This window comes from Myotis yumanensis, unplaced genomic scaffold (genome assembly GCF_028538775.1).
Source record: "Myotis yumanensis isolate MYYU_CA2020_CCGP unplaced genomic scaffold, mMyoYum1.0.hap1 SCAF_22, whole genome shotgun sequence".
NCBI classification, from domain to species: domain Eukaryota; kingdom Metazoa; phylum Chordata; class Mammalia; order Chiroptera; family Vespertilionidae; genus Myotis; species Myotis yumanensis.
Genome location: NW_027223773.1, coordinates 4393824 through 4419765, shown reverse-complemented (window position 1 = coordinate 4419765; position 25942 = coordinate 4393824). Strand labels below are relative to the sequence as shown.

The 25942-nt window shown below is 40.6% G+C and overlaps 2 protein-coding genes across 7 annotated transcripts in view; both read left to right on the top strand.

Moving 5' to 3' along the window:
* Window positions 1–15481, top strand: part of ARID4B (AT-rich interaction domain 4B) — a 59095-nt gene extending 43614 nt beyond the window's left edge. For 4 of the 6 annotated variants that reach the window (XM_070401346.1, XM_070401345.1, XM_070401343.1 and 1 more), the window contains 7 exons: window positions 7–91; window positions 1211–1409; window positions 3819–5027; window positions 7900–8013; window positions 10538–10762; window positions 11853–11999; window positions 13769–15481. In XM_070401346.1, coding sequence (XP_070257447.1) covers window positions 7–91; window positions 1211–1409; window positions 3819–5027; window positions 7900–8013; window positions 10538–10762; window positions 11853–11999; window positions 13769–13896 — 2107 coding nt within the window. In that variant the 3' untranslated portion in view covers window positions 13897–15481. Of the gene's footprint in view, window positions 1–6; window positions 92–1210; window positions 1410–3818; window positions 5028–5324; window positions 5438–7899; window positions 8014–9008; window positions 9163–10537; window positions 10763–11852; window positions 12000–13768 lie in introns of those variants that run through there. The other 2 variants (XR_011469346.1, XR_011469347.1) reach the window with 2 other exon arrangements.
* Window positions 15482–17033: 1552 nt separating this feature from the next.
* On the top strand, window positions 17034–25478 carry RBM34 (RNA binding motif protein 34). Its single transcript, XM_070401269.1, has 10 exons — window positions 17034–17339; window positions 17701–17855; window positions 19347–19578; window positions 21467–21526; window positions 22147–22190; window positions 22645–22728; window positions 22872–22935; window positions 23987–24026; window positions 24227–24345; window positions 25143–25478. Exons 1-10 carry the CDS (start codon window positions 17049–17051, stop codon window positions 25419–25421), a joined length of 1368 nt encoding a protein of 455 aa, XP_070257370.1. The 5' UTR covers window positions 17034–17048; the 3' UTR covers window positions 25422–25478.
* Window positions 25479–25942: the final 464 nt, after the last annotated feature.

Sequence of the window (25942 nt, the reverse complement as noted above, 5' to 3'; positions counted from 1 at the left end):
TTTCAGATATGATGAATGGATTAAAGCAGATAAAATAGTAAGACCTGCTGATAAAAATGTGCCAAAGATAAAACATCGGAAGAAAATAAAGGTAAGTGCTTATTTTTCTCTACATCATAATTCTTAATTAAAGAACTTTCCCCCCAGAATTATGCATTAAGTGTGTGTGCATTAGTGTTAGCAGAGTTGGAAATACTCCCTTGAAATAGCAAATTTAGCAAAAGCTAGATTTGGGTACAATAATATTGTCACTTGTGGAAAGACATTTTGGAAACTATACTAAATGATCTGTGAGACTTTTTTCAGTTTCAGCTTGGAGAAGGCCACCAGCCAGATTTTACTGATCCATGTCAGCCCTCTCCTGCCCCTCTGAGTTCCAGCTGGGGAGCCCGAGAGTACTGGGCCTGGAGCCCTGGGTTACCTACTAACTGCAAACTACTCGAGAGGGAAGGAGGCTTCTTTGTCTGCAGGTAGCGGCTTAGAGCAGGTTCCCAGAGATGCCGCTGTCCTGGAAGTTGATGTTACTTTTACATATGATCGAATTGCTCCTTCTAAGATTAACACTCTCTAATGTTTTCTTAGAAAGTAGACCATTAGCTTTAGAACAGTTGTTACCTTGTTAATGGCATTTTTGTATTTTGAATGGTGTATGTATTTGGGGTGTTTAATAGTTCTTCTGAAGTTCACTTTTCATATTCAAAGTGAGAAGCCGTTTACTTTCCTGCTAAATGATACTCTAGTGGCCCCTAATAGTGAAAGCTTTCCCCTAAAATGGTTATTCTTTTCTCCCTGTAACATTGGCTCCATGTTTAAGTTTGGGTACAGCAAGTGAGTAGCTACAGCTCAGGCCTCATCAAACACTTTTCATCTTCACTCTCGGTCTTTGTTGGAAAGTATGGGGTGACATTGGTTAACAAAATTATATAGGTTTCAGGTATTCCAGAGGCATGCTAGTCTTAATTGTCTATCTGATAGCTAATTTATTTCAGCTATTTAAATATAAATATTAGACAAAAACTTTTTGCTCATCCTGCATTATTTGTTAAATAATATTGAAAAAACATCTGTAGCTGTTTTGAGGGGCTTTTCGTATATTTTTGTTATTTAATAATATATTTTAAGAGTTAAAATTAGTATTAACAATGTTACTAATAAATGCCTCATGATAAATTATGGCTAACATGAGATACTTTTTTTCCCCTTAACCTAGAATAAATTAGACAAAGAAAAAGACAAAGATGAAAAATACTCTCCTAAAAACTGTAAACTTCGGCGCTTGTCAAAACCACCATTTCAGACAAATTCATCTCCTGAAATAGTATCTAAACTGGACCTTACTGATGCCAAAAACTCCGACACAGCTCATATTAAATCCATAGAAATTACTTCTATCCTTAATGGACTTCAAGGTAAATATAATAAATGCCCTTTTTGCATGCAAGTGTTCGTTGTTAGTTTTTATATATCAAATTTTATAAAGGTAATTCATTAACATCAAATGGGTTTTTTAATTGAACCATAATTTTTTTTGGTTCTATTACTTGAAATAAAACCAACCATTGATTGAGGCTTAGAAATATTTCTGTTAGTAGATCCAAGGGCACCAGTAAATTGTAGTTAAAATTTAATATTCACCCTATTGTATTGATTCAGTGCTTTTTTTCAGGTTCCATCTTTTCTGTTGCCATGGAAAGCACAGTTGGTGTTAAGCCATATTAGAATATAAAATTAAATTGAATTTTTTGTAAAGAATATTTAACTTTGCTTATCTTGATTACATTTATTATATTCTCTTTTATGGTGACATTACTGCTTAATATTTACAGCAGAATGAAGTGTAACTATCAGATAATAACAGTGATAAAGACTGGTGGGAGGGGGAGGTTTATAAATCTGGCTGGCAGGGAAAAGGGGGGAAGATCTGATCTATCAAATGATGCAAAAGAATGTGTCTCCATAAAAAATATTTCACATTTTTTGTAACTTGAAAAGAGTTCAGATTTTTTTGTTGTTAATCCTCCTCTGAGGATATTTTCCCACTGATTTTTAAAGAGAGTGGAGGGGGAGAGACGGAGGGAGAGAAACATCGATGTGAGAGAGATACATCAATTGGTTGCCTCCTTCACGAACCCTGATCAGGGCTGAGGAGAAATTAGCAAGTAACTAAAAGAGGAAATATTTTTAGAACTGACAGGCAGAAATCTTTAAGTGGAAAGAGACCCTCAAGTACTTGAAGTGATGAAGAAAGAGCCATGCCACAGCACATTTTATCTATAATAATAAAAGCGTAATATGCTAATTAGACCAGACATCCTTCCGGACAACCTTCTGGACAAAGCCTGGGCTGCAGGGGAAGCCTGGGTCCTTGGTGCCTGCCGGTGGCTGGAGGGAAGCCCGGGTCCCAGGTGCCAGAGGGAAGCTGGTGCAGGCAGCTGGGGAAAGGAAGGTCTACTCTTGCATGAATTTCGTGCATCAAGCCTCTAATGAAATTATAAAATAGCAGGAATAAAATCATCACCACAAAGGAATGAAAGAGTGTTTTCAACACTATAAGCAAAAGAGCTGCACCATCAAAATTTTGAAGGAAAATAATTTCAACTTGGAATTCTGCACCTGGTTAAACAAATCACACAATGAAGTTTGAGGGTCAGGATGTATTCAGACGTGTAAGGACAAAGACTATTTTCCTCCCATGTACTGTTCTAGGAAACTGTTAGGTGGTCCAACACAACATGGGAGTAAACCTAGAAAAAGGAAGATGTGAGATCGTTTTAACAGTGAGTCTGGGTCATGAGAAAGCCTGTAGGAGATTCCTAGGATGGTGGCTGTTAGAACTGACCCAGAGAGCAGCCCCCTAGATGGAGCAGAAAATAGGCCTCCAGGGTAGAGATTGGGTGAGTGAGGAAATTGGAGAGAATGCTTGACTTAATGGAGCAGTGAAATAAATGTGAAAGACATAAGAAAGGAAGACAGCATGAGTAGAAAAGGACTTTTGGGAACTCCGTGAAAAATAAAAGGCTATACCAGAAAGAAAATAACAAGTGGACTGTTTCTGCAATGAACCATATTTGCATGTTATAAATACTATATTTAAATAAATATATAGAGAGAAAGTATGGGGAAAGAGGGATGAGGTATTAATAAGAGAAAATCCTCATTGCTTTTATCAGGTTAAACTTCATAAATCAACAAATAGAATATTATTAAGAGAAGGTGGTAATAACTATCAATAGAAATAGTTATAACCACCTATATGTACTAAATTTAGTTATGCAGGGACACATGGAAAATTTTTAATGTTTTTACCCATCTTAATTGTCTCAATTTTTTTTAAATTTAAACCTAGTTAAAGAACATACTACATGGATTTCTTAGACTGTTACAGTTAAGATTCTAAGTTCTGGAATCAAATGACTTAAATTTAGACTTTCTCTTGCCATTTGGGGTAGTTTAACCTCTCTAAATCCTAATTTCCTAAACTATAAAATAGGGATGATAAAAACACACTCCTCAAACACACACCTCACAGCTTTAATGAGGTATAATTTACAGGCAATAAAATTCACTACTTTTATGTTTACAATTTTATATGTTATGGCAAAAGTATATAGTAGTGGAACTATCGCTCCACATGTAGGCATTTCCGCTATCGGTGAGTGTCTTAACTCTCAGAAGCTTAATTTCCTCACTTGTGAAATGGATTAAAACCTGGCGAGCAGGGTGGCTATAAACAGAGGAGCTAATATATAAAGTGCATGGCGCAGAGAAGATACTGCTCATCTTCCTGTCATACATCATTTTTCTTCTTTCTTTTCCAGCTTCTGAAAGTTCTGAAGACAGTGAGCAGGAGGATGAGACAGGTGCTCACGACATGGACAGTACTGGCAAAGAGGAATTGAAGACTGAGTATTTGGCCCACGCCAGAAATGACCTTCTTTCAAAGGAGGAACAGAACAGTTCATTTTTGCTAGAAGAAAGCAAGGTCCATGCAGATTTGGTGATATCTAAACCAGCGTCGAAATCTCCAGAAAGGTTAAGAAAAGATATGGAAGGATTGTCTGAAGATACGGATTATGAAGAAGATGAAGTCACAAAAAAGAGAAAGGATGTCAAGAAAGACACCCCCGATAAATCCTCAAAGCCACAGGTCAAACGTGGGAAAAGAAGGTATTGCAACACAGAGGAGGGTGCAAAAACCGGGTCGCCCAGCAAAAAGGACGACAAGGCCAAGAACAAAGACTCACTCTGCGTAGAAAACAGTAGCAACAGCTCTTCTGATGAAGACGAAGAAGAAAAATCAAAAGCAAAGCTGACACCAACCAAGAAATACAACGGTTTGGAGGAAAAGAGAAAATCTCTGCGGACGACCGGTTTCTATTCGGGATTCTCAGAAGTGGCAGAAAAAAGGATCAAACTTCTAAACAACTCGGATGAAAGACTTCAGAACAGCCGAGCGAAAGATCGCAAAGATGTCTGGTCAAGTATTCAGGGCCAGTGGCCCAAAAAGACGCTGAAGGAGCTTTTCTCCGACTCCGACACGGAGGCCGCGGCTTCCCCTCCGCACCCGGCCCCGGAGGAGGGCCCGGCCGAGGGGACCCTGCAGACGGTGGCCGAGGAGGAGAGCTGCTCCCCCGGGGCCGAGCTGGACGCGCCGCTGCCCGCCAGCGCCGACAGCCAGCCCGCCGAGGAGAAGCCCCTGGAAGCCAGTGACAAAAAGGCCGAGTTTCCGAGCAGTGGCAGCAATTCAGTGCTGAACACCCCTCCGACCACCCCGGAGTCCCCTTCCTCGGTCACCGTCACGGAGGCCGGGCAGCAGCCGTCTTCGGTGTCAGCATCAGACGCTCTGGCCCCAAACCAAGAAGAGGTGCGAAGTATCAAGAGCGAGACCGACAGCACCATCGAGGTGGACAGTGTCGCCGGGGAGCTCCAGGACCTGCAGTCGGAGGGGAACAGCTCGCCCGCCGGCTGCGATGCCAGCGTGAGCTCCAGCAGCAGCACCCAGCCCGAGCCCGAGCCCTCGGAGAAAGGTGAGCAGCGAGGCCTGGCCTGCCTTAGGGTCCCCTCCTCCCTCCGGTGGCTTCCTAAGGAAGCACCAGTGCGAAGGCAGCTTGGAAAGTCATCTGAGTAATGAGGAGTGGAATGCGTTATCTCAGAGCTTGAGAGGGACTTGGTGTCCTTGGCACCCAGGCCCCAGTCCAGACCTGTTAGGAAAGGCATTCTCCGCCGGTGGACTGTGTGGCATGAGCAGCTTAAATATCTTTCTGTAACGTTGTGTGTGCGATTGTCATGTGCAGTTTCTCACGAACATTTTGATTTATTGACAGACCCCTCCAACCTTAACCAAATCTGTATGTAGGGGTTTGGAGCAACCACCTGGCCAGGCACTGCTTTCCTCAGACAACCGTGTCAAACTGATTTTCAAGCCTGACTAACTTGTGTGAGTTTGTAAAGGAATTTGATGCTTTCTTAGATGCATAGCTACCAAATTGAAGGACCAATGCGTATGTGACTAACGTACAGTAAGACTTTTTTGATTTTCCGTGAAGTTGTTAAAAGTGGAAATTCAAATGAGTACTTTCCAAAAGTATTAGTACCTTTTGATAATGCCATAGCTATACTGCTGTCAGCATTTTTCTTATACACCACTTCACTCAGGTGTCTTTAAATTGGTATACTCCATTCTGACACTGGGCTTCAAAGCACTCTTGTCCCTTGTAAAGGCAGAGCACTAGGTAGGGTATGTATTTTATGTAACATACCAGGTTTTATTGTGCTAGCTTTAGGTTCTTAGCTTAAGAGATAGAATCTAGATCAGATTAGTTAAATCCAAGTTTTCTCACACAAATCATTTTTTCCTCCTCCAGCTTCATTGAGAGATAATTGATATAACATTGTCACACAAATCTTGACTTAAAGTATTTCTTTTGGAACAATAAATACTAAGTAAAAAATATAATTGCTATTAAATTGGGATGTCCTTTATTGTGTTTTTTTTTACATTCACAGATATAGCTACTATGATTGTATTTGTCTGCCATACTATCTTATGGAACTGAATTGTCCAGGCATAAATAATCTTCAAAATTAGAGAAGCCTTTGTCATAAATGATTAGAGAGACTTTTGACAATAGCATGATAGAATTTTAATACTTATAATTCTTACAAGATTTTATCTTTAACTGTGTTCCTCATCTTATGAAAAATAAAAAAAATTAAAAGATATGGTAGTCCTTCTGAATTTTAATCTTGAATAGGTTAAAAAGAAACATGAGAACTTCCAGATTTAGGGTAGCAGAGGACCATCTGCTTTATCATGTCACAGCATATAGTATTTTTTAATAATTTATTCTTTTATTTAAAAAAATAATTTTAACTGATTTTTAGAGAGAAAGGAAGGGAGAGAGAGGAAAAAACATTGATGTGAGAGTGAAACGTCGATCAGTTGCCTCCCACATGTGCCCCAACTGGGGATCGAACCTACAACCTGGGCATGTGCCCTGACTGGGAATTGTACCTGTGACCTTTTGGTGTATAGGATGACCAAGCCACACTGGCCAGGGCAGGGATCACTTTTTAAGCACCTGTTTAATATGACCTCATTTTAATAAAGTTGTCTACTGATATTAGAGAATTTACATTGTATTTAAAATAAAAATGTAAGTCTTGCAATTTAGATTTAGGATTTTCCTCCAATTTAGCCTACATTAACCCGAAAGTTTCAGATTTAAACTTTTGAAAAATCTGGCAATTATTTTTAAGAGTCTGCTTCTGTATAATCAATATCTAAGTCACCTTCTTTATGTTTCACTTTATTATATTAAAATAGCATTAGGAAAAGTTATCAGTAGATACACCCATTAAAAACGAAATCTATTAAGTTTCAAACAAAACAGTTCTGTTTCATTTTTGACCACGGAAGCCATGTCTTACATACTCAAAGTTGAGTTTACCACTGGTAATAGGACTAAGAAACTTTGTAGCAAACATGGCATAATTTTATCCTAAAATTATATCATGTTGTTATAGTATGTGACGTTGGAACTGAATAGATAGGACTTTATCTATGGAAAAAGAACTTACCGTGGAGTCCGGGAGAAAATACTTGCAGTTGGAAAGAATCAGAAACACAGGAGATGCTGAGGACCAGATTAGTAAAAAGGAAAAAGTATAGAAACCACAGTGTAGAGCAGTGATCAATCAGTGAAACCTGAGCAGCAGGGAAAGTTAGGGAACGTTTGGGACTTGGCTAGTCCTTAAAGGAAAGGAGACATTTAAAACATTTTGGATAATCTTCTACCAAGAAGATGAACCGTTACTTAGAACTGCTATTGCTGGATTTATAAATGGTGTGTGTGTTAACCAGTGCCCTGAGAACTAAGTTACTGATGAAATAAATAAATGCGTAATATAACTGAATTACTACTAAAATTTATCCCATTCGTATCATATCATTTAAAATTATATTAATATCATTATAAGATATATTATTAATATTTAACCTGTAATTAAACTTTAATATTTTGGTTTTACTGAATTTTAACAAATTTTACTTTTTATTTTCAGCATATGCCTGTTTTTGAATTACTACTAGACTCATAAGCTCTCAGTACTATATTGAGAACTATTTTCAGTTTATATCTGATCTTTCTAAGAAGGATGTTCACACTTAATTTGCTTTAAAAAAAAAAACCCTCTAACTTTTATTATGTGCAATAAGTGAGCTCATAAATAACAATTTATTTAAAAAATAATACTAAGTTCTGTGATAATTTATAGATCTCATAAAGAGCATGTATAGTTTCAGAATTGTTCTATACTTACAAAATGTGGAGTTAAGTTATACCTAGGAAAAGCTTGATTTTTATATTGTGTTACTTAATCATTTCTTTCCCATCATAGCCTGTACAGGTCAGAAAAGAGCGAAAGAAGCCCAGGGAGGAGGAAGTTCATCGAAAAAGCAGAAACGAAGCCATAAAGCAACAGTGGTAAACAACAAAAAGAAGGGAAAAGGCAGTAAGTTGTAAAACCTCTAATTTTTTTTAGATACAAAAATAATGGCGGATATATTGATCACTTTGTAAGGTTTATAAATGTTGAATTACTATTTTGTAAGCCTGGAAGTAATTACTGTATGTCAACTATACCAGTAACTTTAAAAATTATGGCGGATATTTTTCCCCCATTAAGGTATTCAGGATATGGTATAAGTCAATATATGTATTTTATTTAATCCTCACCTGAGGATATGTTTTTTATTGATTTGAGAGAGAGACGAGAGAGAGAGAACCATTGATTGGTTGCCTCCTGTAACGAACCTGCAACCTGGGTATGTGTCCTGACTGGAAATTGAACCCGAGACCTTTCAGTGTATGTATGGGATGACGCTCCAACCAACAGAGCCACACCGGCCAGGGCTAAGTCCATATTTTAATTTTGTCACTACCCACAAACTGTCACTCAAGTCTTCAGATCCTAGGTAAATTCTAGAATTAAGCAGTTTGGTCTTATTCAGCAGTGTTATTCATTGCTGATGAATATGAATGATGAATGAGCCAGCAATCTTTTTAAAAATAACAGCTACCGCTCTTTTAATATAAACAACATTTTCATGTTTGTTTTATGCTCCATAGTTCTTTCCCCTTGTCATATCACATTATGAAATGCTTCAGTTATGCATTATTTTTATTACGATAAATTGATTGCTTTGAATTCTTCAAGGCAAAATCAGCCTAGGAGAGAACAATCAAGACAGCTTTGGCGCTGTAACCCCAACAACTCCAGTTACCACCTTTATCTTGGGTACCTCAAGCCATGTGGCCAAGAGTAGCTATGAGCAATATATACTATATCCATTGGTTAAGTGGGCTCTAACTAAAGACTTAACTTTATCAATGACTGTTCATCGACCTACAGGAATATATATACTGTATTTCTCCTGAGAGCTGCACATTTTATCTCTCTCGTAGACAAAGTGAGAAGCGGAAAATATGTAAAGAATTTTTTTTCAGGTGTCCCACACTGACTCCTGCTGCTCTTCCAGGAGACTCCTGCCACCTCCACTGCCTGACCTTTGCTATCGGCCGGCTTGGCTGCACTTCAGTGCAGAAAGGGTTATGCGGCCAGCGCCCCGAGGTTCTGCTGAGCCCATATGACTTCCAGGCGGTGAATATGGCGTTCCTTGGGGCCCCGGGCGGCTGTGCTCAGCAAGGCCATGAGAGCCAGGCTGAGGCAGACCACTGCATCATAGTGGGGCCAAGCCTTGGGGGCTTAGCCAGGAGTTGCCAGGGGTTCCAGAGCAGCAGTGGGGGGTCTGGGAGGGGATTTGATGAGGAAATGTGGTGTAAGGAGTGGTGGAGTCTCTTTATTTCTAGAACACCACAGTGGAGGAGATGCTATGCACCTTCCCTGTTTGGAGTATTTTTCAGGCCTTAGAGCCTAACCATATTCTTTTATTTCTGGTAGCTGTTGTTCAATGAAGCATCAATAAATAGATGCCCATTTGATTGTCAGTATTTGGAGTAACAACAGTTTAGACAGTTAAAGCATTTTTTAATTATACTATGATGTTTTTGTCTTGAAGACTTTACCATTTAAATGACATTTCCTAAGAGGGGTCATCTTCAGCAACACAGTTAACATTCATATAATTTAAGATAAAACTGTTGATTGCTTTCTCACATTTTAATTATTGGGCTTACGCCTTGGTAAATCAGAATGAGGATACCATCCATTCTTTGAAAATAATTCAGTTAAATGAATTAACTGTCATGGAATCTAAAATAATACTTTTTATCCAGAAAGAGGAAATGGATGGGAAAATCAGTGCCATCATCTAGTCAGTCACATGTTAATTTTATCAAGGTGTTAACCATTTCTATGGTACTGAGGCTTTAGTCAGCAAAACAGGTGTAACAGAGTATTACATAGACCTCAGAATTTTTCATAAATTACTGAATCTATTTACCAGGGTAAAACTGATGGTTTATTGCAGTCAGCAAGCTATGATGTAGGAGTTATTTAAGAAATTCATTGTATGCATCAAAGTTTAGTGTTTACTCCCAAATAATCTTTATTGAACATGATGATTATGCATCATTGTTTGTGGCCAAAGGAGTAGTATACATTCATACAACCTAAAGTGTTAAAATTAAGAAGTTTCTATAATGAGTCGGTTTAAAAGATTCTGTATTCTATTTTTTTATATATTAACATAATGGAATAAAAAGCCATTCAGATAATTACTGTATATTTGACAGTCTACCAGGTATAATGGAAGATTAGGGTTGTTTTTTGTGGGAGTTTTTTGTGTTTTTTTTTAAGTACTATTGGCAACTCAGGTAAGGAGTTTTGTTTTGCTTAACTGTGCCGGTGCATTTGTACACGATGATTTTTCAAGCGTTTAGGCAGCTTCCATAAAACAAGTTGTATACTGTAGTAATAAATTCAAATGGTTAATTTTAAATTGTCCATTAAAATCTGTGGCAAAACCTTTGTTACTTTTCTGTTTCTAATGCTTTTCTTTTGCTTGTGTTTTCAGCCAACAGTAGCGACAGTGAAGAACTTTCTGCCGGGGAGAGTGTCACTAAGACTCAGCCCGTCAAATCCCTGTCCACGGGAATGAAGGCTCACAGCGCCCACAGCGCCAAGTCGCCCGCACGGACACAGTCGCCGGGAAAATGCGGGAAGAATGGGGACAAGGACCCTGACCTCAAGGAACCCAGTAATCGGTTACCCAAGGTTTACAAGTGGAGCTTTCAGATGTGTAAGTGCAGATACCGAATGGGCAGCTGGTCAGTCTGTAGAAGCTTTATCCTAGTAACTCTTGATGCTCATAAGTGAAAAGCAGTTTATTACCAAGCTTAAGAGTCCCAATAACCAGTTGCATTATAGAGACTTTATTTGGATCTTGATTTGAATAAACAGATTGCTAAAAGAAAAATTTGAAGGTAATTGAGGAAAATAGCAACATAGGCTAGGTATTTCTGATATGGGGTGGGGAGTGCAAGGGGTATAAATGAGACAAGATTCGACATGAATTGCTAATAACTGAAGGTGGATGATGGATATATAGGGCTTCATCATTCTACTCTATACTTCTGTGTACATGAGAAATCTCCATAATATATATATTTTTGAGGGGGTGGAGACTACCCCAGAGTTTCTTACACAGAAAAATATTCTTAGGATATTGAAAATTGCTTGTAGCGGTTCTCAACCTTCCTAATGCCGCGACCCTTTAATACAGTTCCTCATGTTGTGGTGACCCCCAACCATAAAATTATTTTCGTTGCTACTTCATAACTGTAATTTTGCTACTGTTATGAATCGTAATGTAAATATCTGATATGCAGGATGTATTTTCATTGTTCACGACCCACAGGTTGAGAACCGCTGCTTTAGAGCCTTTGAAAAAAGTTTTTCCAATTTAAAAGTTATGCATACATACTCATAAAAAAAAATCTAAAAAGGATTTTAAAAAATGTATCCACAATCCTGACATTCAAAAATATAAACAATTTTAACATTTTGGTGTCTTCCCAGTCTTGTTTCTAAGTATGAATTTATACGATATACTGTGATGATACTGTACATGATGTGGAATTTTTAGCATACATGTTTAGGTTGTAAGGTCTTTGATTCTCCACACTCATTAGTTCATCAAATATTGTGCATATATTATGCACCAGGCATTGTTCTAGGCTAAGAAAAAAAATCCTAGGGAAACAAATTTGAAAGCCTTATTTTTAGTTTTTCTTCTTGACCTCATTCTATAGCCACACTATATGTTGTTTCTTTTATATCTTAACATTTTGTTCAAAAATATGTATTAATGAAAGTTTTAAAATTGACAGCGGACCTTGAAAATATGACAACTGCTGAACGCATCACAATTCTTCAAGAAAAATTGCAAGAAATCAGAAAACATTATCTGTCATTAAAATCTGAAGTAGCTTCCATTGATCGTAGGAGAAAGCGTTTGAAGAAGAAAGAAAGAGAAAGTAAGTGTTTCTACCTTTACTTACACATAAAGCAGCTTGTGACTCTGCATTAGACTCACATGAGTTTGTCCTGTATGTCTTCAGGCAAGTTCTTTAATCTCTCTTACTTTCCTCTCCCTATCAAATGGAAAAATCTGCCTAAATAAACTCAAATCACGATGTTCGCTTTCATAGAGCATACAGTCTGTCCCCCCAAAAATCGTAATAAAATTTAGGTTAGTGAAAAGTGCTGTGGCCCTAGCCGGTGTGGCTCATTTGGTTGAGCATTGTCCCATGCACCGAGAGGTCACAGGTTCGATTCCCTGTCAGGGCACATGGTGTGGTTGTGGGCTTGATCCCCAGTAGGGCGAGTGCAGGGTCAGCTGATCATGATTCTCTCTCATCATTGATGTTTCTTATTGTCCTCTCCCTTCCTCCCTGAAATCAATAAAAAAATAAAAATGAAAGTGCTATGAGAAAATAAACTCAATCTGAGGGAAAAACTTGTCTTTGTTTCAGCAAGGCTGCCATAACCAGGTGCCACAGACGGGATATGTGGCACCAGTGTTGGAAATAAGTAAGACCTAGAAAGGACAGGTTGAAGGCTGGGGACAGAGAGGACCAGAAGCTGTTTTATTCCTGTTTTTGAAATGCCTCTTGGACTTCCAAGGGGCATGCCAGGTAGACAGTGGGATATAGAAGTTTGTAGCTCGGGGGACAAATCAAGACTAGGGGTGTAATTTTCAAGTCATTTGTGTATCTATAGTACAACAGTTACTGCACGTGGTTTTTTAAGCCCCAGTACTTGAGTAGGTCGCCCAGGAAAGAAGTGTGGATCGGAAAGAACAGGAAACGTGGAACAAGCCAGCTTTTACAGGTGGAGCGAGGAGAAGCCAGAGCAGCAGGGAGTAGCCTTGAATGAAAAAAACGAGAAGATGGCCAAGAAAAGAGTTTTAGGAGGAGGGGAGTAGCCAGCTGTGTGATGCAGTAGTTGAGCTGCTGCATCTTTAAGAAGCAGTTAGCCTTCCATTCTCATCACCATTTAAATTCACAAGAAAGTCCAAACAGGGAAAGATACAGGAATTAGGGGGGGAAGATTTTGGGGTGGATTATAGATTTTTTCTATTGGAGTCAAAGCTCTTTCTGGCATTGGTTTTATTATTACATAAAGTCCGCTCTCTTATTTCCATGCCCTGATAGACTGGGCACAGGCTGTCTCTTTGTCTACCCAGACAGGAGCAGTTCCTAGTCCTTTCTATTCCATCTGCTTAGCTTCTTGAGACATAACTTGGTTTTCCTTTCTTTATATTATGGGATTGTGAGACGAGACTTTACTATTTTTTTTTAATCCTTACCTGAAGACATGCTTTTTAATGATTTTCGAAAGAGGAAAGGAGAGGGAGAGAGAGAGAGAGAGAGAGAGAGAGAAACATCAATGTGAGAGTGAAACATCAATTGGTTGCCTCCCACACACACCCTAACTAGGGATAAAACCTGAAACCTGGGTATGTGCCCTGACCAGGTATTGAACCCACAACCTTCTGGTGTACAGGACAATGCTCTAACCGTCTGTTGGGTCCCAGCAGCCAGGGATGCTTTTTAAAAAAAATTTATTTATTGTATTTATTGGGGTGACTTTGGTTAATAAAACTATGTAGGTAACATTGACTGCCCTTGTAAGCGAAATAATTTTGGAGACTACAGCCGAATTGTAGTCTAGTGATTTACTCCTGTTTATTGTTGGGTATACGTTCTATTACGCTATTGATTTGGTTTCCCTGTCCCTTTAGGTGCTGCTACATCCTCATCCTCTTCTTCACCCTCATCCAGTTCCATAACAGCTGCTGTTATGTTAACGTTAGCTGAACCGTCAATGTCCAGCGCATCACAAAATGGAATGTCAGTCGAGTGCAGGTGACAGCAGGACTTGCTCAAGCACTTTGCACTTAATGGCTGTGAGGGCCACGTCTTTTTTATACTGCACAGTGGCACAAAAAATCAGACAAAGCACTATTTTATATTTAAAAATTGTTTCTTGACAAGCTGACTTGGCACTTAAGTGCACTTTTTTTATGAAGAAAAAGTACAATGAACTGCTTTTCCTCAAGCAATAATTGTTTCCAACTTGTCTGGGAATTGTGTGTCTGGTGACTTGAAGGCCTTCCACTGTGGCTAATGGAGGCTTTTCACTGCCTGTAGAGACAATACAGTAAGCGTAATCATTGGGTGGCCAGAAAATGGTAAGATAACTTACTGTATATGTATTCCCTTGTATTTTGTTAAAGCTGGAGCATTTGATATTTTTCCATTTATTTATGAAAAAAATATGAACCTATTTTCATTTGTACAAGCTAATTGTTTTTTAAAGAGAGTCACTTTGCGGTGGCTTTAATTGTATAAGTCAAGCACATGTAATAAATTCAAAACCTGCCGTTAACAGGACATCAGACATCAGTCCTGGTAACCAAATATTAAAGATTCTCTTTAAAAAAGACTGAACATGTTTACAGGTTTGAATTAGGCTAAAAGGTCTTGCAGTGGCTTTTCATACCCCTTCAAATTGGAATGGAACTACTGTACTTTGCCATTTTTCTATAAATCAGTATTTTTTTTTAATTTTGATATAATACATTGTGTGAAAAAAGAAAATGGCTAATAAACTGTATTAAATCTTAAACAATGTATAGATTGTATTTAGCCAGTTCAAAGTGTATATTTATTCATAATGAATTATAACAGTTATATTTTTGTGTTTTCTTGTAAATGTTTCTTTTCCTTAAATACAGATAACTCATTTGTATTGCTTATTTTATTATGAGCTACAACAAGAGGATTTCAGGAACAAGTAAACTGTATTAGTATGGTTCAAGGTTGAAGTATAAATAGGTAATCGGGTAGTAGGCCTATGAAATTAAATGCCTTGTATAAAATAAATGAACGCAGAATTGTTTCCACTTGTATGGACTTTATGTTGTATGATTCCAACCTCTGTTCTGTTTGGCACTTGTATTTAATTCTCCACCTTTGTAAGACATTTGTATATTGCGGATGTGTTCATTCAAGCTATTTAATACCTGGCACTGTTAATACACAGTACTTTACTGTACAGACTGTTTTACTGTTTTAATTGTAGTTCTGTGTACTTTTTTTTTTTTTAATGGGGCTGGCATGTTTTATTTGTTTTCAGGCAATATGATGTGAGAATTTTGAAGCGTTTTGTTGTAGATGCTAACGTGTCAGAATCCTTTACATTCAACTTTTCTAAGAAAAGCATTTTCAGTCTTGTAGTGTGTGCTTACAGTAACTAATTTTGTTGAAAATGGTTTCAAGTTACTCAAATTTGTACAGGACTGTAAAGATTTGTTGACAGCAAAACATTGAAGAAAAAGCTTATAGAATAAAAGCTATAAAGTATATATTAGGATCTGCAAACAATGAAGAATTATGTAATATATTGTACAAATGTAAGCAAAGGCTCTGAAATAAAATGCCATAGTTTGTGAGTCATTGATTTTGTTTCTAAAAGATTAAGTAATTTTGGTTCATTTCTGTATGTGATGACTGATTGGAACATATATCTCCAGCCTGTATTGTCAGGAGGGGTTAATTGACATACAGAAAAGGGAATGTTTTATCCATAAAAATTAAAAGTCTACTAACCAGATACAGGAATTATTAGGCCTTCTTTTATCTTTGAATACAGTTTTGCTTGAGTCTGAGCATGATGAATACCTAAGACTTGGAGATTTCTCTAAAGAATAAAATCAAAACTTTTGTTTTCTTTAACATACTTGAAACCATTACCAGCAGCTATCCCCCCCTTTTTTTAAATTGATTCTAGAGAGAGAAGGAGGAAGGGGGAGTGGGGAGAGAAATCCATGTCTGTTACCTCCAATACGCCCACCTAGGGCAACCTAGGGAATGTTTCCTGATAGGGAATCTAACCTGCCAACTGAGCCACACAGGCCAGGGCACAACCTTTTTTCCTTTTAAGTTGTAATTGTCTTTTAATTTACATGGACCCTTGTTGGTCTCATACTGTTAGCGCACTCTACTCGTGCACATGGGAATCGCTGGGCATTGCTCAAACAGTGGTCGGGCCCCGCCCTCACAGAGTCCTGTTTACTTGGCTGCAGTGGGACCTGGATATTGATCTTTTTTTTTAAGTCTCCAGTGATTTTAATGTGCTTTGGTTGAGGATCACCACTTTACCTCAAACCTTTTAAGATCAATAGTTTCTTTGCCCCATTTAATGAACTGCCCACCAAGAGAGAACATTTTAACAAAATACTATTTCAAGGCCTAGTAAGCTCAAATGTGTATTTTTTTTACTATTATTTAAAGTATTACATGTCTCCTTCCCCTCCCCCCCCTTTGACACACACACACACACACACACACACACACACACACGCCCCCCCCCTCCACTCGCACCCCTGAGGGCAAGCCCCCACCGCCCCAGTGTCTGTGTCCATTAGGTTATGCTAATGTGCATGCATACAAGTCCTTTGGTTGGTCTCTAACCCCCCTCCCCTGCCCCATGTCTGGATCTATTTTGTTCATCAGTTTATGTTGGTCATTATATCCCACATATGCGTGAAATCATGTGATATTTATCTTTCTCCAACTGGCTTATTTCGCTCAGCTTAATGCTCTCCAGTTCCATCCATGCTGTTGCAAATGGTAAAAGTTCTTTTTATAGCAGCGTCAAATGTGTATTTAAAAAAAAAAAATTTTTTTTAGAGAGGAAGGGAAAGACATCAAAGATGAGAATCATCGATCGGCTGCCTTGTGCACGCCCCCCACTGGGGATCAAACCCAGGTTTGCAGGCTCTCTTCCTCTCCCTTTCTCTCTGAAATCAGTAAAAGTGTACCTAAAAAAAGAAAAACGATATTTTACAAACAAAACAGGAACACGGATGCGGCCCCGCCCCGCCTATGGGTGTTTGCTGCCGCCAGCGCAGCTGTCTCCGCCCACAGCTCGGCAGAGGGCGGGGGAGCCCGGCCCCGCGGGAGCGGAAGGGGCGTGGCTCCGGCCGGAAGTGTGGCTCGGGGAGGCTGGGGCTGAGAATGGCGGCCCCCGTGCCTAGCAGCGGGCGGAAGGCGAAGCGTGCGGCGGAGCGGGGGATGGCGCGCGGCCCGGCCGGGACTCGGGCGGGGGGACGGCGCGCTGTCGCAGAGCCTCCGGCGTCTGTCGGGCCGCAGAGCCCGGGCGGCGGGCCGGCGACGGGAGACTACCTGGTGGGACAGGTGGCCGCCAGCCTGGTCCGCGGCGGAGGCGCAGGCGGCACCGGGCGGCTGGCGGCCCTCTTCAGCCCCCGGGAGCCGCAGCGCCCGCCTGTGTACGTGCCGGTGCCCAAAGTAAGTCCCGGTCGGAACCGCTTTCAGACAGGAGTGCGCCTCGCCGGGCGTGGTGTCTGATGTGGGCGGATGGGGTGCATCTCGGGGGACGTTTCCTTGCTGGGCGCGCCGGGGAGAGAGATGCTAACTTACCAAGACCGCTGAATTACTGTGCTTTTTAATTTTTTAGAGAGGGGAGAGGGATGGAGAGAGAAACATCATGGATCGGCTGCCTCCTGCACGCCCACCCTGGGGATGGAGCCCGCACCCCGGGCTCGCGCCCTGACCGGGAATCGAACCCTGACCTCCCGGTCCCTGGGCCGGGCATGACCACAGAATTATTAAGGATGAGGTCTCACACCTGACTTCAAACTTTTCCAAGGAAACCACCAAGAAAAGGCAACGGGAGGAGGAGGAGGAGGAGGCGGAGGAAGAAAGTCCATCCCTAATTGGAAGCCCACGTTTGCAAGAAGCTGCCAAAAAAGTGAAAGCGAAGAAGAAGCAGCTTTCTGATGCCGAGAAAAAGTTGGCAGACAGGTTGGTAAAATTATTAGTTGAGTGAGGAATTGAGATGTAAAGAAACTGAGGTTATTGCATCTGCATTATCCATCTTAAGTTTTCCTCACTTCCTAATTATGCAAAGGGCTCCCTCCCTCCCTCCTCGCCACCAGGGTAGGGGGCCTCTGCCTCTGCCTGGGCCCCAGCCTGCAGCAGCTTGGTCCAGAAGGATGTCCAGTCTAATTAGCATATTACACTTTTATTATTATAGATATTTTTATATTTTTATTATGGAAAACCTCATTTATATTCAAAACTTGAAAAGATAAGGAGCCCATGTACCAAATGGCAGCTGCTGTGGTTACTACTGGGCCAATCTTATTGCATCTTTATTTCGGCTTGGGCCTCTCCTTATGGGAGAATAACAGTGATCAGCATTTACTGAGGACTGGCTGTGGGAGAGACTGCCTTTTCCTTGAGAGGCCGTTCTTATTTTTTTTTCTTTTTCTTTTTTTTTTTTTAATATATTTTGATTGATTTCAGAGAGGAAGGGAGAGGGAGAGAGAGAGAAGCATCAATGATGAATCATGGATCAGCTGTCTCCTGCACGCCCCTACTGGAGATCAAGCCTGCAACTCAGGCATGTGCCCTTGATGGGAATCGAACCCGGGACTGAATCTGCAGGCTGTCGTGTCACTCTGTCCACTGAGCCAAACCGGCCAGGGCTCTTGTTTCTTTTTTGTGTCTACACCATTTTATCATGAACTTTGCTTATCTCTTCAGAGACTGGACTTCTAAGAGGCCTTTAAGTGTCTCTATCTTTGCATTAGCAGAGGCTAGACCTGAGTAGGAACCCAGGAAATAGTGAGTGAATGAATGAAGAATGAATGACTCCTACTCCCCATTCTCCCCTCACCCCTTAAAATACCCATTTGCTTGAGTAGCTTAAGGAGTTTTCTTACTGGACTGATAGGTGTTCAGACCTCACTTTATCCTTGTGCCCCTAGAGACTTTATATTGTATTTGCCGTTTCAGAATTTACCTTCAACAAGCAGTCCTTTAAATATACAGAACTCATAAAAGTAGGAAGTCTGGTTTTTCCTATTGGCCAGATTGCTTTTACGTCATTATTTTGCAGGTGTATTGACCTTTATAGGCCCCCAGGGGGTGCTGCAGTACCCCTAGAGTTCCAGGGCAGATCATGGGGTTGGGCATTGGGAGAGGGTCAGCGAAATCTCCAAGGGCTTTCAATGAACCCACTTTTGCTTAAATGAACTTCTGTTCCCACTGTTACCTGGCAGTCCTAACATATCTTCAAAAATGGAGCTTTTTCTGACTGTTGAATTTTCTAAAGGTGCTGGTCACTTTTTGATAATGCTACTTTTAAAATGTAGGTGTGTGTGTGAATGGTATGTTTAAATTTAGGCAAGTCAGAAGTAGGTGGGGAATATTTTAAACACTGTGCTTTGTCAAATACTAGACCTGACTCTCATGACTATTTCTTCTTCTTCCTTTTTTTGCCTTAAAAAGAGAGAATGCTCTAGCAAGTGCTGATTTAGAAGAAGAAATTCACCAGAAACAAGGCCAGAAAAGGAAAAGTTCTCAATCTGGTGTTCAAGTAGCAGATAGAAAAACACTTGGTGATGAAGATGACACAGCTGTCAATCAAAGGAAGAAAACGCAAATGAACCCGGAAGAAGAGAGGTTAAAGAACGAGAGGACTGTGTTTGTGGGGAATCTGCCTGTCACATGCAATAAGAAGGTGAGTGTGCGGTCTGTAGGTGGTACGGACTCAGAGAGGGGAATAATTTATAACTGTGTAATGCTCCTCTGTGGAGTGAGCACACAGCAAGAAGTCATGGGTTTCTAACTTCATCCTACATGACTACGTAAGTCATTCTGTAGATTGCTTCCAGTATCCACCCCTCCTTTCTGTTCCCATAGTCCAGCGGTTCTCAACCTTCTGGCCCTTTAAATACAGTTCCTCATGTTGTGACCCAACCATAAAATTATCTTCGTTGCTACTTCATCACTGTCATGTTGCTACTGTGATGAATCGTCATGGAAATATCTGATCTGCAGGATGGTCTGAGGCGACCCCTGTGAAAGGGTCGTTCGACCGCCAAAGGGGTCGCGACCCACAGGTTGAGAACCGCTGCCATAATCACTGGCCAATTCAGGCTTTTGTAAATCTTATCTGAACGATTGCAGGGACCCAGCCTTCTCTCCTGTCAGTGCTACTGAGTGCAGGGCTGTCTGTCTCTTTCCTTCACCGCGCTCTCCCTGGCACTTGACACAGTGCCCTGCACGTATTAGAGGCTCCATAGCTGTTTACCGTGTAACGGAATGAATGCATCCTAGGTTTCCTCCGTTATGTCCGGTTCACTAAACCGGGACCTGCCCTTTTCTTCCTTTTGTGTTCCTGTCACAGTCACACCGTTGGGCAGTCTCTTGGGTCAAAATCCTGCTCATTTTGTTTATTTATTTAATATATTTCTATTGATTTCAGTGAGGAAGAGAGGGGGAGAGAGAGAGACACACATCAATGATGAGAGAGCATCATGATCGGCTGCCTCCTGCATGCCCTACACTGGGGATGGAGCCCACAACAGGGCCTGTGCCCTGACCGGGAATTGAACCGTGACCTGGTTCATAGGTCGATGCTCAACCACTGAGCCACCCCAGCCGGGCCTGCTCATCTTTTAAAGGACACCTTAAATTCCACTTTAAGAACAAACAGTACAAAAAAACTGACTTCCTGTTTTTTCCTTTCCCCCTTACACTGATGTCTCCTAGCGTTTTATTTGTGATTATTTTGTAGGACAGAACACATTTGTGGCATAGTTTTGGTTATTGATCATTCTGTTAGATTAATAGAGGCCCCAGGGAAGGGAGCTTGTGTGATGTTGCATGTTTAATACATTGTTTATGAGTCAGAATTGATTATAATTCTAGCTGTAAAACATACATTCTCCACATCTCGAGCCAGACATAAGAAGAATGTATAAAATTCCCACCAGACTTGTCTTCCATCCATGGTCCTAATTCCAGACAGCCAGGGAATTTCTCATGGTGAGATAGCATTAAAGTTCATCAGTGTGAAAAGATGAGAGAATCTATGGAATTGATCCTCTTAGTTTACATGTGGTAAAGATTATCAAAGATTGAAAGACAAAAGTGTTATGTACCTTAGAGATACTAACTTCTTTTTTTCCTATGTTTCAGTAAAATGTGTTTGTCTCTCAACCTGAATAGTCACCTACTTTTCTGAAATGTTCTTGAAATAAAACTTGGCAGTAAATGATTGTCAGACAGTTTTACTTAATTCCTTTTTGTAGCCCTGACCTGTTTGGCTCAGTGGATGGAGCGTCGGCCTGTGGACTGAAGGGTCCCGGGTTCGATTCCAGTCAAGGGCATGTACCTTGGTTGTGGGGACATCCCCAGTGGGGGGTGTGCGGGAAGCAGCTGATCGATGTTTCTCTCTCATCAATGTTTCTAACTCTCTATCCCTCTCCCTTCCTCTCTGTAAAAAAAATCAATAAAATATATATTTTTAAAAAATCAATAAAATATATTTTTAAAAAAATTCCTTTTGTAGCCACGTATTTGATGCTCTGGAAGTGAACTAAATATATGCTTTTTTATTTTAGAAGCTGAAGTCATTTTTTAAAGAGTATGGGCCAATAGAATCCGTGCGATTTCGCTCTGTGGTATGTTTTCTTCCCCCTTATAATTGCATCATTGGGAGACATAGTGCATTGAAATCAGACCTGTTACCATGGCGGCATTAGTGAGGTGGATGAGCATTTGACTTTAAACCTAATACCTGAATCAAGAATTCAAATCTAGCCCAAGAGAAAAGTCGTTTTTCATACGTATTGCTGACTCTTGTCTTTGTTAAATAACTTAGCGAGTTCACATAGTAAAATGATATCCTTACTACTAAGGCCAGCACTGCATTTTGGAGGGTAGATGGGTGACTTGTTTGCTGTGTCTGTTGAGTAAGCGGAAATATAAATACTTACTGAATAGCATTTCTGGGATTATAGGCTTTCAATCTGGGGGGTTTGTGTGGCTGCTTCATACAGTATTTATGTTCTGAACATAGATGAAGTATTTTTTTAAAGTCAATTTATACGAGTACATGGTATCTGACTTCACTCTGTAGACCAGGTATAGTCGTGTTTCTAGGAGCATGAAATGCTCTAACCACTGAACTCTGCTGGCCAAGGCGCCATAGAATGTTTTTAATCAGATATTTAGAACGTATTAAAATTAAAGTAATATTTCAAATAATGAATTTTCTTTACTTTTTTTTTCTTTTTAAAAGATTCCAGCAGAGGGAACTATGTCCAAAAAGTTGGCTGCAATAAAGTAAGTTTATAATTAGAGAAACGGAGTAGTCTTATATTCGTTTCCATTTTGGTTAAAATTAAGACCATCTCTTAGCTTCATAGATTTTTACACTTGGAGAAAACATCATGCTTTACTGGTCTCTTTTGCCTGTAAATAGCATATAAATTTGTCAAATGTTTGTCTTTAAGCCTCAAGGTAAACTGTATAGTCATGGGAAGTATTGTGAAATAACCTACTAGAAAAGGAGCCTCCGTGAGAACCAATAGGAAGGCTTGGGTGATGTGTTTCAGCCAGTGTCTGTGTACTAGTAGGTGGGGTGTTAATTTTGTTGTTATTAAGTATATATTGAAAGAGATGAAACTTCCTCCAGGAATTCTTGTCGTCTGTATAGATTGAGAGTAGAAAAGCTATTTATTTTGGTGACTTTGAGATTAACAATTTTACATTGTCTTTGTTTGTTTTTTTTTTGTAGACGTAAAATTCATCCTGATCAGAAAAATATTAATGCGTATGTAGTATTTAAGGATGAGAGCGCTGCTACTAAAGCATTGAACAGGTAATTTTATCTCTCTGAGGTCTCACAGAATTATTGAAGTAGCTATGAGTATTTTTAATTCTTTGGTTTCACTTTAAAGCAAATGGTACAGTAACTCAGTGCTACTTTTTAAGAACCCTTTCCCCTTCGTATGTCTAAAGCAGAAATGGGACCGAAATCGCCAATGGATTCCGCATTAGAGTTGACCTCGCATCCGAGACCTCATCTGTGAGTATCTGCGAGTTCTTTAAAGAACGTAGAGTCTTGGAGAGGAGTGGGCTCAGCAGTCTGAGGGGAGCACAGAGGGCACAGCCTCTGCCCCTGGTTGCAGCACTGGTTCCTGAATGACACAGGAATGAAGTCACATCAGCTTCAGGAACGTGGCCCCCACTCCCTCCATCGTGGAGAGTTAGGCTCGAAGGTGTGTGAGAGAGCATCCGGGTAAACGTCTTATTTCATAGATGGTGGGCTAGGAAGTCAAAGTTTTCATTCAGTAGTTTTCCGTTTCTCTGTGTTAGGTGCACTGTGCTAAGATAGTCTCAATTCTCCAGGAGTTCCCAGTATAAAAGTTACAGTTCGATTCCTGATCAGGGCACATGCTGGGTTGCGGGCTCAATCCCTAGTAGGGATGTGCAGGAGGCAGCTGATCAGTGCTTCTCATCATTGATGTTTCTATCACTCTCTCCCTCTCCCTTCCTCTCTGAAATCAATAAATACATATATTTTTAAAAGTCTCTTGAAGCGAATGAGTAAGTGCTCACCCACAGAAGCATAGATTAATTGCTGGTGGTGTCAGAGTGACCTAGTTAAGAAGTGACAGAGGTCTGGTTGACATCCCTGGCTGTGACTGTGGACCTAGCACAGGGTCAGCAAGCTGGCCTGATCCACCTGCTGGCTGCTCTTTTCAATAAAGTTTTACTAGTATACAACCACCCCATTAGGTTTGGTATTACTGCGCTATAGCGGCAGAAGGGAGTAGTTACAACAGAGACCATGAGGCCCACAGAGCCTGGAATATGCGCCGTCTGGCCCTGACCCCCAGATAGCACATAGCCTTTCTCGAGCATGGCCAGGGCCAGTCATGTTCCCCGTGAACAAAAGGCCACTCCTCTTGCAGTTTCCCTCCTGTCCCTGCGGGGAAGGAAGAGACAGACTCAAACAAGGGACTGGTGTGACACAGGAGATGGACACCTGTGGCGTGTGTGGGGGGAGGGAAAGGCTGGGCTCTAGGGTGACCCCACATTCCGTTCCGGTGAGTGACTCTGTGTCTTTGTTTCAGAGGGACAAGCGATCGGTGTTTGTGGGGAATCTCCCGTACAGTAAGTTTGTATAAGCAAAGTACCTGTTTATTGTTAAATTAACGGAATAACCACTGAGCAGTACCTGTCTGTGCGTTAAGAGTAACTTTAAAAAGGCAGGAATGTAACTTCACTCATTTTCACGGGGCTGGTATGAAACCGCTCCAGCTCCCTAAAGCGATCCCCAGGCTTCACTCCACTTCGGTTGAATTTTTTTTCAGAAATTGAAGACTCCGTGGTGGAGGACCACTTTCTGGACTGTGGGAACATCGTGGCCGTGAGGATCGTGAGAGACCCGCTGACCGGTGTTGGCAGAGGATTCGGCTATGTGCTCTTCGAGGTATGGAGGCCACTGCACTGTCACTATGCCTTTGAAATGCACTGGGAGGGCTTGTCACTGCGTTTCATCGCTCAGACATAACTATCACTGTTGCCTTCAAATTCCCGAATTAAAAAATTAAATAAAATAAAAAAAATACAGATTCCAATGGGCTATTACTAATGAGGTCAAGTTCTGTGACCAGTTTTAAGACTCTTGACATATATTTCCAGATAGCTTTAAGAAAGGTGGTCACAGCCTTCCGATCCCATCAGTACTGTATTGTGGTTATTTTACTGTTTCTCTGTTCTTGGTCTGTCTTCTATGTCTTGATAAATTCCTCAGGTTTTTTAAGACACATCTGGTGTATAGTCAGGGTTTATTCTCTATTAGAATAAAAGATTAACAGGATTGGGGATCTGAATGGAACCCTATGAGGCATCTTGTCCAGCAGCTCAGGCACCATGACAGAGTCAACTGTTACCTCGGGGCTTTTGCAGAAGAGCCTTGTGCGAAGGAGGTTCATTGGGTTGTAAACCAGGTGAAAGTTCATTAGACAGTGAGAAAAGGGCACCTGTTGGGTTGTGACTTATCTGATAACCTGACAAGGCAGCTGGAGTGCCTCCCGGGGAAACGTGTGCCAAGCATGGTTCAAAGGAGACCACAGCCCAGCAGCTGCGACACGGGCTGGACTCCTGGACACGGAAATGGGAGGGTTTGCCGTGTGCAAGCTGCTCTAATCCGTTCACGTTGCGATTTGACTAGTTTCTTTGCAGATGAGTTTCTGGTTGAAATTAATATATTGATTTGTATTGCAGAATACAGATGCTGTTCACCTTGCTCTGAAATTAAATAATTCTGAACTGATGGGGAGAAAACTCAGAGTCATGCGTTCTGTTAATAAAGACAAATTAAAACAAAATTCAAATCCCAGTTTGAAGAATGTCAGTAAACCGAAGAAGGGACTTAATTTTGCTTCCAAAAATGTAGGACATTCTAAAAGTTTATTTATTGGAGAAAAAGCTGTTCTCGTCAAGAAGAAAAAGAAAGGACAGAAGAAAAGTGGACGAACTAAGAAACAGAAAAAACAGAAATAGCAACTCGAAGCTTTACTTTTTCCACTGAGCACTGGTAATAAAAACGTGGTGAAAACATGTACGTATCGAGTTTCAGAATTTATTGGGGTGGTGAATGTGGACATGGAAACTTTCAGTTTATTTGCACTGTCATAGCACCTTTGGAGCATTTCTTGTAAGAGGTAGGCAGGTTAGTTACCATGTGTCAGTTTTATTGAAAACTGTGTTGGCCCTGGCTGAGGAGCTCAGTTGGTTAGAGCATCATCCTCCTACATCAGGTTGTGGGTTCAATCCCCAGTCAGGGCACATACAGTAAGCCAATGAATGCATAGATAAGTGGGACACAAATCAATGTTTCCTCTCTCTCTAAATAAATAAATTAAAAAATAATAAAAGAGAAATTTCTGTCTCAATACTCAATAGACCCAGGACCTTGTTCCTAAGATGCTGGCCAGACCTCACTGTCCTGAGGGCGCAATGCTTCAGGGAGCTGGACGGGGTAGAGGCAGGGCACTAGGTGAGGCCAGTTTGAGTCAAAGGGG

Bases quoted from the DNA above. Each gene is read 5' to 3' on its own strand.
- RBM34 (XM_070401269.1), top strand. From the start codon at position 17,049: ATGGCGGCCCCCGTGCCTAGCAGCGGGCGGAAGGCGAAGCGTGCGGCG. The intron at 22,191-22,644 runs GTAAGTTTATAA...TTTTTTTTGTAG, and splicing joins AAAAAGTTGGCTGCAATAAA to ACGTAAAATTCATCCTGATC. The intron at 24,346-25,142 runs GTATGGAGGCCA...TTTGTATTGCAG, and splicing joins TCGGCTATGTGCTCTTCGAG to AATACAGATGCTGTTCACCT.